Source organism: Electrona antarctica (genome assembly GCF_951216825.1).
Source record: "Electrona antarctica genome assembly, chromosome: 10".
NCBI lineage: Eukaryota > Metazoa > Chordata > Actinopteri > Myctophiformes > Myctophidae > Electrona > Electrona antarctica.
In genome coordinates, this window is record NC_136791.1 from 49,850,647 (window position 1) to 49,866,330 (window position 15,684).

The 15,684-nt window shown below is 44.0% G+C and overlaps 1 protein-coding gene across 1 annotated transcript in view; it reads left to right on the plus strand.

Annotated features, from left to right (window-relative positions):
* Window positions 1-14,852, plus strand: part of ank3a (ankyrin 3a) — a 249,797-nt gene extending 234,945 nt beyond the window's left edge. Inside the window, exons 40-46 of the mRNA XM_079511692.1 lie at window positions 5,227-5,317; window positions 6,976-7,141; window positions 8,578-8,655; window positions 9,780-9,863; window positions 10,016-10,141; window positions 10,929-11,016; window positions 12,618-14,852. Coding sequence (XP_079367818.1) covers window positions 5,227-5,317; window positions 6,976-7,141; window positions 8,578-8,655; window positions 9,780-9,863; window positions 10,016-10,141; window positions 10,929-11,000 — 617 coding nt within the window. The 3' untranslated portion in view covers window positions 11,001-11,016; window positions 12,618-14,852. The remainder of the gene's footprint in view (window positions 1-5,226; window positions 5,318-6,975; window positions 7,142-8,577; window positions 8,656-9,779; window positions 9,864-10,015; window positions 10,142-10,928; window positions 11,017-12,617) is intronic.
* Window positions 14,853-15,684: the final 832 nt, after the last annotated feature.

Here is a 15,684-nt window from a genome sequence, read left to right on the forward strand (position 1 = left end):
AGGGGCCCATTTTTGGGTCACGGACACATTTTTTATGGGTCGCGAGTAAATATCCCCTTTTTTCCTTTGATTTTGTACAATTTCTCCAAATAAAACTATTATTCCAAAAGATTTTCAAACATTCAAAAAAGTCTAATACATACAGACATAATAAAGTCGACAATTCTAAAGAATTTCATTAAAGGGGCATTCCACTAATTTTCAACATTTTACTATGTCATTAATATACCTTAGAGCTGTTGTGTGGACATAATAAAAAAGTTCCCCCATTCTGTGTTTCCTAGAACTGGAGATCTGAAAAAAATCATTAACATGGTGAAACACATCTTGATGATGTCATCAAGATGTGTTTCACCATGTTAATGATTTTTTTTCATACTTACAGTTCTAGGAAACACAGAATGGGGGAACTTTTTTATTATGTCCACACAACAGCTCTAAGGTATATTAATGACATAGTAAAATGTTGAAAATGGGTGGTTTTCCCCTTTAAAGAAATCCGCAAATGTAAAAATAGCTGTTCAACATTCTCACATTACATCGTGGTGTGGCACATTGTGAGCCTGTAGATCTGCTGTTTTCACTAGTCTGGGCCCATTTCTCATCTCGTCTTGAGCTAAATGGTTTGGGAACCACTAATCTAATGGGACAGTTTCCTAGGCATGGATCGTAGACGTAGGTGGCAGATATTTTCCAGTGGTAATCTCTAGAGAAATGTGTACTGTATTTAATTTCCTTTCTGGGATTTGATCGTCTCGATAACAGACTGGCCTCTAGAAATCCCAGAACTGAGTCCCTTGCTTTGCCAAATAATGTGTTTTGCAATAGAAGCTATTAGTTAATAGCTATGGCCTATTTTACATTTGTTGGTATAATTTCCCCTTCCTTGCGTTTTAATTGGGCTTATACCCATTATCTCAATAGCGTTACATTTGATTTTGAGCAAATAGCATGCACAGGATGATAAAGGCTTGACCTGGCTGGGCTATTCAATACAATTGTGCCTATAGTATCAACCTGTTGAGTTGACTGAATTTGGAGATGAAATTACTAACAACTCTGATGAGTACCATGTTCAGTGTTACTCGTTAGTACTTGGCTCTTGCACATGTGCAAATCTTAACATGACGTTTACCTAGCGGCCACAAAAACTCAATGTCAGGAATCCCATTCTAACCAAGTGCACGCTGTTAACATGCCGCTTTTACCTGTTGTTCAGTAACCTTTTGACTTTTCATTAAAACAAACTGTTTTATTTTAGCAAGCCTGTGAATTCCCTAATGCATGTCTGTATGAACTCTAGTGTGTTGTTCACCCTGTAGAGTGCACTCTGTTCTGTTCACTCTCTAGCTCCTCATTTAGTTTAGAGATCTCTTAGTGCTCCTCCACTTCCTCTGAGCCTTCCCTGGATAGATGAGAGCGCCTCTTCCTCTACAAAAACAGACTGCCTCCTCCTCTTCCTCCTCTGCCTCCTCCTCCTGCTGCCTCCCATCATACCCCCACCCCCTCCCAGCAGTATCCACATGCGCTGGCAACAGTCCATAACAGCTCTTAACATCATTTAAGAGTCATGTGCTGTTGATGTCCTTCTGTGTACCATTCCTCCATTCCCCACCTATCCCACCCCCATACAGTACTCAAAATCAGTCCTCAGTCACGCCTCTCATTCATTCTCTGTCTTGTTATGCTAACACATTTTAAGACCTGTTGAGTCTGTGCATTTGTTGTTTTTCATCTGTTCTTTCTGTTGTCTCCTTTTCTTTTTACCTTTCATGTTTTGTTTTCTTTGTGTTGTGTGTGCCATTGTCTTTCACCTTCGTCTTTCCCTGTAGTTTGCCTCATTGTCCCTCTGTACCCTTGCAAACTGTCAGAATCCGCCCCATTGGCTCCTCTTTCCCCGACCGCTGCCCTGACTCCCCCTCCCTCACCCACTACCTCGGTGCCCTGCCTCTATCCCATGTCCCCACGCCGCTCTCCCAGTTACGAGTCCTCCATTTCTCTCCGTGACCTGGCACCTCCGCCACAGTTTCGGACGCTCCCTCCTCCTACGGCCACGTGCTCCAGCTCTCAGTCGGCTCCTGCCGACACATGCCAGTCTGCTTCCGTCCCTTTCTCACCCCACCCTTCCTCTCCCATCCCTCTCATCTCGTCACCTGTACCTGCCACCGGCGCGGTACCTCCCTCTCCATCCCCCACTCTGGCCATGCTCCTCTCTCCAGCTCTCGCTCCGTCTGTTGTCCCCCCAGCTCCGTCCGACGCCGTGCTGCTGGACGTTGCCGACGTACGCTCCCCCGTTCCTTCATGCACAGCAGTTACGTCCTCTCCCGCCGCTGTCCCTCCTGAACCTGCGGCCGCAGTAGCCACTGTCCCCTCTACTCCTATACCTTGTCCTCCTATACCTACTCCTATACCACTGTCCCCTCTACTCCTATACCTTGAACCTGCGGCCGCAGTAGCCACTGTCCCCTCTACTCCTATACCTTGTCCTCCTATACCTACTCCTATACCACTGTCCCCTCTACTCCTATACCTTGAACCTGTGGCCGCGGTAGCCACTGTCCCCTCTACTCCTATACCTGCTGCAACCACACCGTCCTCTCTCACCGCTGTCCCCCTTGAACCAGTAGCCACTGTCCCCTCTACTCCTATACCTTGTCCTCCTATACCTACTCCTATACCACTGTCCCCTCTACTCCTATACCTTGAACCTGTGACCGCGGTAGCCACTGTCCCCTCTACTCCTATACCTGCTCCCACCACACCGTCCTCTCCCACCGCTGTCCCCCTTGAACCTGCGGCTCTTTCATCCTCCTGTCCCCCGTCTGAACCTTTACCGGTGTCCTCCAGCCTCTCCCCCCTGCCTGCACCTGGGCCCTCGCCGTCTGACACTCCTTCCCTGGGGGCCCAGCTGTGCACGTCGTCCTCCCGTCCCGTCTCCCCTTCCCTCTCCTTGGCCAGTTTCCCTCCTACTATGTCACCCTCTGGATCTCGTTGTCCCAGCCCCGGTCCCTCCTCCCCGCCGCTCCGCTCCCTGTCACCCTGTCCTCACTGTCAGTGTTCCTGCGTGTCCTCCGTCCCCCCTGCTCCGTCCCTTCCCGTTGATCCCTCCACTATGGAGATATTCATGTAGCTCATCCTTCCATGTGCCTCTCATGTGTCCTCGTCCTCCTCTTTCTCTCATCTCTCCTGTGTCTCATGTGAGCATGTAACTGAACATCCACTCCAATCGTGATCACATTGCATTCATCCCATTGCACCCTATGATTATTCTGGCCTTATGTCTCTAGTGTGTCTCACATTCAATGACTTATCTCACCAAAAACACTGAGTGACACTGAGTGTACTTTTAACAGCATCACAAGATAAGAAATCATCTTGCCTGCTAAAATACTGTTAAAAGACTTTTCCCCCCCCAATATGCTTCTATCTTTTACCTTTTTTGTATGACATGAGCAAGCTCTATATAGTAAAGTACCGGTAATTATTTCATGCAGTGTTGCCGTATTGCCCGTTTGGCAAGGTGACTCATCGTGGCATCAGTATCATTATTGTTAATGTATATATCACCATCTTAGCTCGTGGTTGCTTGGATACATGCTATACACTCCAGTCTATGTGTCATTGTCCATGTCATGAGGTGTGCATGTGTTCGCGTCTGTGTTTGACTGTGTGCATGGGTCATACTCAGTATGTCATGTGCTTGTGCTTGGGTGTTTGTTTCTACATTTGTCATCCTGTCACCAACAGATTATCAGAACATCCTAGCGGAGCTGCAGTCCCCCGCCACACTGCACTCCGACCCCCACTTCCTGGAACCTGAACTCCCCGTCACCCCCAACCCCACCCCTGCCCCGCACCACCATCCCTACCATTACCCCGACCCAGACACCCCCGTCGCAGCGAGCCCCCAACCTCAGCCTCTGCCCTGGAGCCCAGAGATAGAGCCTGGTAGTGGAGAGCCGGACAGTCCCCCTCGGAGCCCCCCCAGACCTTGTGAGCTCGCCCTGTCTGTCCCTGTCTTCGTACTCCCTGACCCCATCCTACCCACCAAGCCCACCAAGCCTCACATCGCTCTGAACGACCAGCTGCTGCTGAGCGAGGAGGAGGACAGGTCATGTCAAGAGGCCGAGGTCCAACACAAGGCCACGTTTTGCTCCTCTCCAGAGAGGTATGAGTCAGACAGAGACATGGCTTACTCTACGTCTTCTGCCTCGGTGTCACCGGTATCGTCGGTGTCACCGGTATCGTCGTCGGTATCACCACTGACGCCGGACAGAGTCCAAAAGGGGAATGGAGGGCTGACTCCCAATGGAGCAACAGAGGAGCAAGGTGTGAACGCAAGTGATAAGGAAGTGACCGAGAGGCTAGCGGAGGTTGTAACCATGGCTACAGCAGAGTCAGTCGAGGGAAATGGCAGGGTGAGACAAGAGGTAGAGGAGGAGTGGAATGAAAAGGCCGAACAAAGGCATGAAGCAACTGAAGGAAATAGTGAGTCAATGGCAGTAGACGGGCCTACACCTGCACTGGAAAATAAATGTACTGCAGACGACAGGGGGGAGTCCGCAAGGGTGGGGGGGGCAGTCGTGATGCACAGACAGCTCATAGAGCATGGGAAGTTGGAGACTGAAGCAATAGAAGAGCTACATAATCTGATAGAGGATCATTTGACAGAATTGGGACACAAGGTGAAAGACAACAGCGCTGCAATAGAAGCAGAATCTGACTTAAAGGTTACGGAGGAGGGGGCTGAGTGGGTTGATCAAACAGGCCGGGTGCTTAAAGGGAGACATTCTGACGCAGCAGGGGAGAGTGAGAAGAGAGACGTGGGTGGACGTGTGGATAAAGAGAGTAGTAGGTGTGAAGGAGAAACCCAGGTGGTTGAAGTTGTCGTGACTGGCGTAGACGGCTCACGAGAGGAGCTCGAGGCCTGTGAGGAGGAGCAGGCCACTCCCCTAGACCTCTCCCCTCAGGCCTGGGTCGTGGCGCTGGCGGACCTCCAGCCCAGTGACTCGACGGACTCGACGGAGGAGAAGGAGGCCGGCGGAGACGGAGACGGAGACGACGACGAAGAAATAGTGGCGGAGATCCGATCTCTGCTGGAGGAGGTGAAGAGGGAGCTAGGCTCGGAGGACACGGAGGAGGGCGAGGAGATGACGGAGGCCAGGGTGCAGGATATTCTCAGTAAGGTGGAGCAGGCAGAAAAAGATATGTGTTCATTTCCAGCAGGTTGGCAGAGCGAGACGTCGAACGTCAACGTGGAGCCGCCCACGCCGGGCCGCAGCGTCAGCTCGGACCGGCTGGACAGACCGGAAAACAGGTACTGTACCGTAACAGGTACTGTTCTCAATGCTGTGGTCAGTGCTACCATTATGTCAGTATACGCTGTAAAATACCAGCTCAGTGGCCTTGTGGTTAGAGTGTCCGCCCTGAGACTGGGAGGTCGGGGTTCAATCCCCGGCCGGGTCATACCAAAGACTCTAAAAAATGGGACCCAATGCCTCCCTGCTTGACACTCAGCATCAAGGGTTGGATTGGGGGTAAGTCCCTGTGACATACTAGCGTCATGTCCAGGGGGTGTACTTGTACATCAAGCTGCCTCACGCTACAGAAACAGGAGCTAGGCTCCTGCCCTATGGGCCTCATGGCTCGGCAAGGCTACTTACTACTACTTACTTACGCTGTAAAATCCCTAGGGTTATAACTTAATTCACAGTGTACAAATGGATGAATGGATGAATGAGCGCTGTGAATTGTACTGTGTATGCTGGCATTATTACTGAATACATCACTCCAGGAATATAGATAAACATAGATTTTAGTAATTTACAAAAATCGAATTGTAAAAGTAAATTTCAATGTTGGACTGTAGCAAGTGTTACATTAATAACAAATAATTATAATACTAGATCTATGTTTGTTTTTTAAAGGACCTATAACATAAAATTCAACTTTTTCAATTTCTTTTGTGTTTTTGTGGCTCCCATATGTGTTTTCCATCCCCACAAATAACCAATTTTGAACAATCAGGCTTTCATATCATATGGGTGCTTTAATGGAAATTGCTCTCAGGAACAGCTCAACTGATTTTGTCCTCATCGTGATGTCATCAATGTCACCCTACTTTGTATAATTCCTCCTCTTCTTCAGTTCCAAATTTGCATTTCCACTTTGTTTACAATGTCCACCATTGTTGATTTTCCAAGCTGGCATGGAATGGAAACAAGCCTGGTTTTATCTAGCATCAGTATTATAATGACTCAAATATTAAATAATTTGCATATCAGCTCCCCCACCACCTCAGGACATTGTGGTACTGCAGCTAAAACTGCTTTCAAAGTCCAGAAAGAAAATAATGACAAGGACTGCTTATATCAGAGCGGTGATTGAGCAAGCTCATAGCGCACCACCGAGTGGCGCGCTACAAGCTTGTAGGTCTGTTATTTTTTAAAAGTTGTGAAAATGTGGTGCAAATCTTTGAATATATATTTCAGAGCGAACATTTTTAACAAAAATATTGGCTTCTGGGGGGTCCCTGGAACAACATATTTTGAGATGGGGGTCCGTGGCCCAATAGAGATAATTCTGGGGGTCCTTGACATGAAAAAGGTTGAGCACCACTGACATAGAAACATAGGGTTTTTCAGAAAACTATTAGGATTTAGAAGCCTTTTTCAGAGCGAACATTTTTAACTAAAATATTGGCTTCTGGGGGGTCCCTGGAACAACATATTTTGAGATGGGGGTCCGTGGTGGCCCAATAGAGGTAATTCTGGGGGTCCTTGACATGAAAAAGGTTGAGCACCACTGACATAGAAACATAGGGTTTTTCAGAAAACTATTAGGATTTAGAAGCCTTTTTCAGTCCAAAATGGGTTAAAAGCAGTTTTAAAATGCATGTTATCTGCGCTTTAAAGCAGCTCTTACCACCAGGTCCCTCTGTTAATCTCTATTGATTCCTGATCTCCCCCCACACAGCCAAGAGAACTCCAGTGACTCCGTCACTTCCTCGTCCAGGGTGGAGTCGGGGAGGTCTCGGCACAACGGCGACCACTTACAACACTCGCCTCACGGCGGCTCGCAGGAATCATCCAATGGCAGACGGAACGAAGAAGGAACGCTGGTGTCTGAGAAGAAAGTCCAGGTAATAACACTACCGATTAAAGGACCACTTCACCACTTTTCAACATCTCTTCCTATAATTGGTCCTAACTAATGTTCATGATAAAACACCACCATTTTTTCCTACTCAGTCTGTGTCTCATAGGAAGGCTGTGGGCAGTTCAGAAACCCGTCCACCAGTGACATCGATGGTGAATCCAAGCTAATAGAAACGGCAGGCTTTCTTTTCCTGAAAAGTTGCAATGCAAAAGTTGAAGCCATCGTTCTCACGATAATACAAATCTAAATATATTTCAAAAGAAATCTTGTTTAAAAAAAAATCTGCCTAATGATGATGTCACTGGTGGACGGGTGTCCGAACTGCCCAAAGCCCTCCTATGAGACACAGACTGAGTAGGAAAATAATGGTGGTGTTTTATCATGAACATTAGTGAGGACCAATTATATGAAGAGATGTTGAAAAGTGGTGAAGTGGTCCTTTAATATGACATTGATATTCTGTGGAAGTATTCTTCACTGTTGCCATTCTGTTAATAGGAAGGCACACATTCACCATGATTCTACATATCCATAACCACAATTTCAACTCAAACCCTACTAGACCATTGGTCCCCCAAACACATTTCTGTTATGCAAGCATTCTTATGGGTTGTGAGTAATTATCAACTTTACGTTTGTTAAGTTTTGTTATTTATTTATTAAAGCTTTTTAAAGCAGATCTATTAAGTCCACAACATGGTGCATCACAAAGCGTTGTGTGAGCTTGTAGGTCGCCTGTTTTCACCTTTTTGAAAATAGGGCTTAAACCAGTTCACCCCAAATAATACTTGAATTGTTATTATTTTATTTTTGTCACTTTCCCGCGTCAAGAATTTGATGACCAAGTCTCATTATTGGCTCAGGAATGTGACAAATCTTTGACAACATTTTTGGGGTGCACTACTCCTTTAAGTGATTAATTCATGATGTATTTTTGTAAGTGGAAGACACCAACTTTCTCTATTGGGTCTTGGGGCTAAAAGGTTTGGAAACCCCTATCCGACAACAATAATAATAATCTTTATTGTCCTGAAGGATATTCATCTTCACAGGTCTGTTCAACACCAACAACAAAAACAACACATAGTACAGAAAAAATCACACCCGTGTGAACTGAGTGGTGCAACTACACATTTATTGTTGTGTGATGTCAGTGACGTCACATACTAACCATAGCAACCATGCTCGTTTTTTTGGTTGCTAACCATAGCAACCATGCTCGTTTTTTTGGTACGAACAAACACGGGTACACGGGTACAAAGCCAGTTGTTGGAGTGGTTTGCACCACTCAAAAACATTACACCAAGATAATACAAACAGATAAAACACTTAAATCTCACCCCTCTTTCTACAGTACTTGTTTCATCTCTGACTCCTTGCATATCTGTTTGTGAAATGACCTTATAATAACTTCTGCAGCATTGTTGTAATGATTCTGGCTCGGACGAGGAACGGACCGTTACCACCAGAGTGTTCCGGCGCCGGGTCATTTATAAGGTACCCTGCTTGACCTGGCGTGCAGGCAGGGCCAGGCCTGGTTTGGTTTTATCTGGTTCGGTTTGGATTGGTTCAGGCAGTTCAAGGGTGGGGAATTTGGCCTACGTTGCAGTGGTGTTGGGGTAGTTTGAGCATAGTTTGCGCTCTCTTGCTATTTCTTCCCTCCTTTGGTGAATGTGTTTGTGTATGTATGTGTCTGAGATGCAAACCTCCTCACCTTTTGGCAAAATTTGCTGTTTTGAGAGGTCCCCTCCGAGACTAATTTGTGTGTGGGTTGGCCAAGTTGATCAGGTTAACCTCCTGTTACCTCCTGAAACTAGCTGACGCACCTCCTGTTACCTCCTGAAACTAGCTGACGCACCTCCTGTTACCTCCTGAAACTAGCTGACGCACCTCCTGTTACCTCCTGAAACTAGCTGACACACCCCCTGTTACCTCCTGAAACTAGCTGACGCACCTCCCCCACATGGAAATAAACATTGCATAAGCAGTTGGACAGCCGTTCTTGGGGCTTGACACACATACACACACACACGCACACACACACACACACACACACACACACACACACACACACACACACACACACACACACACACACACACACACGCTTTGATTGAAGAACAAAATGTTTGTTAGACATTGTATGATAATCGATGATTTTCTGTGAGCCGTGCAAAGCTTGTGATGACCTGATGAAGATCAAATAGATCGAAACGTTGTCAGATTGCTCAATAAAGAAAGTATTTTTGTACGGGCTCCGTCCATCATCTACCGAAGTCTCAATAATGAATAGATCTTTAAAGTTTCTCTCCCAAGGAAGCATGCCCAGTTTGCCCACAGACCACCCTAGTTATGGCAGGTTTTCTCTATCTACGGCTACGCAATGTTCTCACCTTTTTTTTAACCTCTTAACTGTTTGCATCCATTATGTAAGTATTTTCATGCAAGCTTGCACAACGTATGGTGTCTCGTCGCCTAACATTCAGTCTCTTACTAACTTGGCTGCTCTCTTCTCTTGAGGTGGGTTTGCAGTGTGGTGGAGGTGCTGTTCAATTCAACATGTTGTATTGCACCAGTCAAACCAGTAATCTTTGGTCCTGTATTCATTCCCTAATCATCAGGGCGAGCAGGCGAAGAACATCCCAGGCGAGTCTGTGACCGAGGAACAGTACATCGATGGAGGCGGTAACCTCATTACTAGAAAAGTAATGTGTGACTTTTGTCCCCCTGTGCCGTTCAGTTCTGACGTTGTATCTTTAGCATCCATTACAGGGAAAACAAACCTCTCTCTAATCTCCGTCAAAACCTCTGTCCTGTCATCCATCCACATATACTTCTACTGCTGCTCATCCGGCAGGTGATCAGGAAAGTTATCCGGCGTGTGTCTCCCCCCACGCCTGAGGACCAGGGAGAGGACAAGGAGGGGATGTGGACCCTGGGAGACCCCTGGCCCAGTCCCATCCTCCAGGAGGAGGAGCCAGAGGTTGGCATGACAGGAGTGAAATGGTTCTCCCTCTGAGAGTCAGTGTTCAAGGGACCAAACAGATCACTTGATAGCTGTAACCTAAGAGAGACAGAGCTCTTCTCGTTGTCTCAATGAAAAACAATATCTGCAAAAACACAGTTGGTGGAAGGTATATATATATATATATATATATATATATATATACACACACACACACACACACACACATATACACACCGGTATATAGTATACATACATACATACATACATACATACATACATACATACATACATACATACATACATACATACATACATACATTGTTTTGAACCTGACCTCAGAGGGGAACTTTGTGTGATGGTCTCTCTCCTTTGTGTCAGTGTTACAAAAGAGAATGCTGACCATGACCCAGTTGTTTTGATGGTGTGCTACTATTGTGTGCAAGCTGTACAGTAGCATGAATGTTTGACATGCATAACTTAGTTAATTAGAGAACTAATCCATGCTATAACCCTGCTCTGAAATGTCAGGCTCTGTTTAATTCTAACATCATTTCTCAGTCCCAAGATGTCTGGTTAATGTGTGCGGTAACTGACAACAGTAACACTAATGCTAGCGCTTACTGGGTTCTACTGCGTTCAGATTGCTGGTTTCAGGTTGCTCTTCCTAAGACGCGTGGAGTGTCACTTTTTCCTCTAAGCTTGTTGTTTCGGGTTGCTGTGTTGGGTTACAACTTCTCTCCTCCTTTGGAAGATTAGCATAACCACATCTCATCTATATATTGATTGGTGTTTGTTCCAACAGGGAGAAGGAGCTAAGAAGAACGGCAGGAGAAAGGACGAGAGGAAGTCGGGAGATAAGAAGCTTCACTCGTAGGGATGGGCTCTGCCAGGTAGTGCACTATTGCATGAATGAATAAAAAACGTTATTCCGAACATGATAAAAAACTTGACAAAAGTCAAAGAATTAAAATAAGTGCAATATAGAACAAATAAAATAATATTCCCAAAACAAAAACAACAACAACAAAAAAACCAAGCCTCACTGGCTGCAAGTATAATTTTTTTTCTTTTTTACTTTTATATGTTCGGAAAGGAGTAGGGAGAAGTAAAAAACTTATATAACCCTACCCCTTTATAGCTAATTTCAGTCAGTACATATACCAACATGGTATAAATGGTATTGCATGCTAAAGTGATAAAACAAAACAAAGCATTCAGCATACTTACTCCCCCTTTTTCCTCATACAGTATATGCAACAAAATGTTTCATTTTGTTGGTCCACTGCTCTCCTGGGCCCTCAGTATATATAAAGGTATCATAGAAATGATTCTACTGCATATTATCTTGATAATATCTCATTCATTTCATGCATATCAAGTTTATATGCATAAAATGAAAGAGATGAAGACACTCGGATACAGCTGCTGGAGTTGTGCTTACTGAGGTTGAGGCAAGACACGGTGAACTTAAAAAATAAAGGAAATGTTTCATTTCGTTACGGATTATTATTTTATTCTGCTCTGTTCAGTACTGAATGTCTTGAGAGATACTGTAACTTGGGTACTGGAGCCCAGTGTACATATCATCTTTGTGTCACTGACACACTGCTTAACTTAACCTCTTAAACCCCAGGGGGGTCCAGGAGGGAAAATCAAAAATATCGGAGTTGGAACCTGAGACCTTGACCAGCCTCATTTACCCGCTGAGAGCGGTTCATGAGGTGGACAGCCGCTGCCCCCGCCGGCGGGGGATTGGGGCTTGGTAACCTGAGTCCCTCAGGGTTCAATACTAATTTATTTACTATTTTCTGTTATTGTGGGGAAAGCTTTCGTTGAAAATAGCTGATCGGCAAGCTCACAATCACAACGTAATGCAACATGCTGCATTGTGAGCTTGTCGATCTGCTATTTTCAGATAAAGCTTTCCCCACAATACCAATGCTGGGGTTTAAGCGGTTACAAGTTGGAGTTCTGGCAGTGTTTCTCCCTATCAGTAACCTCGCGTCACCAGGCTTTTGTATAGGAAAGCCTGCTCTTCATTCCAAACCGACCACTGTGACCCGGTCGAGGCTGTTTTTTCTAACCTATCAGATGAGTGTGAATGTGTATGTCAGTATGCACATAATGTCTTTGTGTCTGTGTCTGCATTGGGCCGTGAGGAGGTAGGTACGCATACATATTGGCAGGTATGCTTGTACTAGCTGTGTGTGTGTGTGTGTGTGTGTGTGTGTGTGTGTGTGTGTGTGTGTGTGTGTGTGTGTGTGTGTGTGTGTGTGTGTGTGTGCGTGTGCGTGTGCGCGCGCGCTTTTGTTGTGAGGACTGGTTTTAGCAACAAGATTCTATGGTAACTATTTTGAAATACAAGGATACTCGGGATGTCTTTCCCCATTTAATACCACAAGCATTTATATGCACATTTGGACCATTAGGAAAGGGAGCATTTCCGCCCTGTTACATAAATATATTAAAGCATATTTCTTCTATCATTCAGGTGTAGAGAGACTTCCCGTGTCTCCTGGAGATGAAAGAAAACACAGGAGCGGAGAGCCAGAATGGGAAGACTCACGGCCCTACGGCGCAGTGTGCAACTTTCCATTTCAAAAGCATGGTTTTCTTCAAGGGAGAAGACTTGACCTGTCTGACTTTTAGCATGAGCATGAAAAACTCACTTCCCCCTGTCAATCAAGAGGACCTGGGAGGTTCTATACAACAGCAGACCCGTGGAGGAGGATTCTGCTTCCTTGTGTTGTGTGTGACTCAATACGTGCCATTGGTCCACTGGTGTCGTGAGATACATTGAGGAGCGTCGTTCGACGTGACTATGGGAAAAAACACTCCCGTTACAGAGAACCCCCTCCACCTCCACACAAACGCACAGGTGAAACTGAACATCACACACTATACCCTGTGACCAAAGATGGCACAAAAGCTCAATTCAAGTGGTGGAAGATGAGAAAGAAGTAAATGAAATAAATAACGGCAACAAAAAGTCCCATTGAAATGAACACTCCAGATCCACATTCAACACTCGCCTTATCGTTTTTTCTTGGACCCATTATTGTCAGGATGTAAATTGTTTTTGGGTTGGGGTTTTTTTCCTTCCTTTTTAAAAACGGAAACTAACACGAAGGCTTTTTTCTGTATATAAAGTGACGACGTGTAAAATTCTTTAAAAAAACAAACAAACAAAAAAAGAAACGATAAGTTGCAGGTTTAGAATGCACTGAGAAGGGTGAACTTTTCAAGTGCATTCAAAATGTAATCGAAGCTAAACGGTTCCACTTTTAAAGGAAAGATTTGAGTGTAACTTCACATGTTCTTGTATAATTAATTATTATAGCAGGTATAATGTTTGTATATGAAAAAAAAAAAAAGCTGGTTCGATTTTAACAGAGGAAATTTCCAGAGACTCTTCTGCAAATTTCAGTTAATTCCCAAAGTGGGAATGGATCTAATCCTGCGAAAGCAGCCTTTCAGAGTACTCATATTTTCATGCATGCTGTTCACATTATTTTAAGTACAATTTTTACAAGTTTGCAAACACTGTATTCAAACGAAAAATGAAAACCCTTTATCTGTGTACACGTATATCCCTAACATTTGTCACCAATTTTATATTTTAAATGAGAAAAAAAGGGTACCATTAAAAGCATTTATCATGTTGGGAATGAGAAAAACCGTATGAAGAAAAAAAAAAGTCCTATAGCTTCTCAAGGGTCTAATGTCTTGTCTGTCTATGTTAAAGCGAGGGGCGGCTTCTGCTATGAGAAAGAAATAACCTGAATGTAAATGCTAGTAGGCTGGCTCGCTGTAAAATCTAACTGTATGGTGTGTATTGGCTATAAGGTATAGGAGTCTCTGTACACTGTAAGACTGTTTGTAACCATTTTAGCAGTGTGTCGATTTGGTTTTCTAAAGGCTGCTGTGGTAGAAGTAACGAAAAACTGGGGCATTTCATTTTTGGGTTTTTTGGTGAAGTATTTCCTTAATTTAAAACTTACTCACATTAAGGTCACATAAAGACATTATTTGATTGTAGCTCTAAATAGCATATTGTATGACAAAAACACTGGATGGTCAAGACAATTATTTAAGCATTAAATAAATTGTGTTTAACTCTGAAACTGTGTGATCTTTTTAGGCTTCAGGATCTGTATATGCCGTGTCGAATTATAGCATTATTTTTTTATTTATTTTTTGTTTTATGTTTTATGTCTTTTTTTTTTTTTATAGCTCATTGGCAAACAATTACTTTGCGTTAGGCATTCTCTTTGTATTGGTTTGGATTAGATGCCCATGTAGTTCAAGTGTGGTGTTCTCCTGGTGTGACGCTCAGACTTTTGCGTGCTGATGTTTATGCTGTGGACATGAAAACCATGTAAAGGACTTTTTCTTTTCTTTTCTTTTTTAGGTGAATCACGTAGGGTGTTGTATCCCCTTACCCAATTATGTCAATCAGAGGATAGAGGATCCTTTGATATGGTTGAACTATCAATTTTGTCAATTTTGTTTGATATGTGTTTTCACCTGAGCAGATTTTTCGATGTATAATTCTTACTAACAGAGTGAAGCCATTGAAATGTAACTATTCTAGCACTTTGGTTATTCAAGGTCTTCTTTTAGAGGCTATAGCAGCAATGATGCCACCACAAATGTTTCAGACGTCTTTAAAAAAATCAAATAAATGAATAAAAAAATAAATAACAAAAAGGCATTGGTTTTGCAATCAGTTGTTTCTTGTTTGTGTTTTTGTCTCATTGTACATCTTTTCTGCAGAACAAAAGCAATATCTTTGTTGGTTGATACAATAGTATACTACATCCTTAGATAAAATGGCATTTAGGTATTTGTTTTTTGATTAGCAAAGATTAATACAAAAGTTTTAAAGGGAGATTAATAATAACGTTTGAATAGGTTATACACAGCTTGGTCCTGCTATAGGGGGAGATGGGTATTGGGTAACCTCCATTACTTTCTGGTGCACCTATGTTTTATGGGTTTATAAGCACTTTATAACTACTACATTTTACAGTTGAAGCAGATCTACTAGGCTACTAGACCTAGTAGGCTAGTAGTAGGCTAGCTAGTAGTACTAGCTAGCCTACTACAAGGCATGAAAACTAGTCAACAAACGACAGGGTAAATGGTCAAGTACTGTAGGCTACAGCACAAATAAATCAACTGAGTGCTGCAATTAACTAAGATATCATCAATTCTGATTATTAACATTATGTTGTTACTATACATCTATTAGGCTGTTATTACTTGCGCAAGCAGAGCGTGCAAGTAATGTTATCAGTCAGGTGCTACGATGCGTATGTCCCTTAGCAGCATATGATATGACGTCATATGCTGGCACGAAGCTGACCGTGCAGGTATGTTTTCCGTCATGCTACGAAGCATATGTCCCATGACGTGATGAAGATATGTACCAATGTCCCTTAGAATGCATATGATATGACGTCATATGCTGGCCCCGGACATACGGAAGCAGACCGTGCAGGTATGTTTTCCGCGGATGTCCCATGACGTGATGAAGATTATGTACCAATGCCAGG